At 50.3% G+C, this 1,743-nt stretch overlaps 1 protein-coding gene across 1 annotated transcript in view; it reads left to right on the top strand.

The window, feature by feature from the left end:
- Positions 1-305: 305 nt before the first annotated feature.
- Positions 306-1,743, top strand: part of LOC104507221 (non-canonical poly(A) RNA polymerase PAPD5-like) — a gene marked incomplete at its 3' end in the record, with an annotated part of 31,580 nt that continues 30,142 nt past the window's right edge. The window contains exons 1-2 of the mRNA XM_010148433.1: positions 306-335; positions 388-566. Of these exons, the coding sequence (XP_010146735.1) occupies positions 306-335; positions 388-566 (209 nt within the window). The remainder of the gene's footprint in view (positions 336-387; positions 567-1,743) is intronic.

Below are 1,743 nucleotides of genomic sequence, written 5' to 3'. Positions count from 1 at the left end.
TGCCAGACCTGGCAGGGCAGGTGTGCGCGTGCTGCCACCCGCTCTCGGGCATCAGCGTGCGTGTACAGAGCGGTACGGGTTCAGTGCGGGGTGGGTAATGGTTTTCATGGATCTCTGGCTGTGGAATGCGTGTGCTGATCGGAGTGTTTTGTGTCGGCTCCGGGGTACACGGGTGGGTGTCGGCTCGGGTCTCAGCGGATGGCGTTGCACGAGCCCACAGGGGCGGAGGACAGGCAATCCTGTCTTCTGTTTACCCGAGAACTGGTGTGAACCTTTTTTTTTTAAACACGGGAATGGGTTTCGCGATGGGTGATGCCCTTCATAAAAGCCACTTGGTAACTCCTTCGGCTGCTTTTTTTCTTTATAAGCTCATGCTTTTCCAAACAGAACCTTTGCCTTGACCGCTGTCGCACCCCTCCTCCCCGCGGGCAGAGCGCGTTGGCGTGCGTTCGGCCCGGGGAGTGCGGGTTCCTGCTGTGGTGTGTGCGGGGGTCACACCCGTCCAGTCCTCTCCCTTCACAGACGAGTCTGGCCTGGCTCCAGGGTTCCGATGGTGGAGGTGTATGGTGACAGTCGGAGGCCTGGAAGAGCTCATGTTAGAAACCGGTCGTGATTTGGGTGCGTCGGATTTTGTGCGTATCTGAGGGGCCTTCAGCCCCCTCCCCCTGGAAGGCATTGACCTCTTCGCCTCCCGAAACCGCTGTTCTGTAAGATTTCTCAAAATGACTGTCGAAGTTTGCCGGTTGCTTTGGAAGACGAGCTCGTAGCACCCCTGGCTCCCTATATTCTTGCCAGCTCCTAAGTTACCTTTGCTTCTGGGGTTATAATAATTCATAAAATGACACTGCACAAGCGCTATTTTAAGTTCTGCAGTCGCTGTGCATCGGAACCTTCTGTAACTTTCGTCACACGACTTAGGGTAAGCAGTGTGTGCAAAACATACCAAGCACTGAATTTTTATAAGTTTGTTTTTTTTTTTTGACTATTTATCTTTTAGCTTGTCACTTATTTACTTGAAGGTTGAGGAACATATTTAGAAATCAATCTCTGTCCTAAATCCATAAACCTTTTCCCTCTATTGAAGAGGGGGAACAGTGAGCTTCAGCAAGAGGTTAATAATAATAATAACTGTACTAAGTTATTCAGGGTGATGTCTGTTGGTTGAATCAGTTTCAAACTCCAAGTGGAAGCACGGTGTAGACTTTTTTTTAAGGAGTATCAAAAAGTACTCAAATCTGTTGGTCTGCATTTGGCTACATTGGTCTGGTTTGTGTCACGTATTTACATGATGCTGAGGTTCTGTTTTAGCTCTTTCCTTTGTTCCAAGCGGAGTAAGGCAGAGTGCCTCTGAGATACTCCTCTACTTGGCTTTTCCTAAATTACAGACATTAAGTGGTGTTTGTGTCTAAAAGGCTGTTTGTTCCAAAGGCATTTAGAGGCAGTTGGCTAACAAATGTTGAATGAAAAATTGCCAAAGCGGTCTCTAAAAGGAGCTGAAGTCTCCTAGGGAAGCGTAGAAGACGCTTAGGTCCCGTGAAGGTTGCAGCATGCCCGACTGGCTGCTGGCGAGGCGGCGGGAAGCCTCCCGGGTGGTGCCTGTGGTGTGGGCTGAGGTGCTGCCATCGCTCCCAGGCGCGGGTTTCTCTTTCGTGACTGCGTTTGGAGGCGCCTGTCTTGGCTCCTGAGACACCGGACAGTAATGATGGGTAGAGAGGTTTGTAACCTAGCATACGAGGTTGTTGG

This window comes from Eurypyga helias, unplaced genomic scaffold, assembly GCF_000690775.1.
Source record: "Eurypyga helias isolate BGI_N326 unplaced genomic scaffold, ASM69077v1 scaffold6063, whole genome shotgun sequence".
NCBI classification, from domain to species: Eukaryota; Metazoa; Chordata; class Aves; order Eurypygiformes; family Eurypygidae; genus Eurypyga; species Eurypyga helias.
This window is presented reverse-complemented; position numbering and strand designations above follow the sequence as displayed.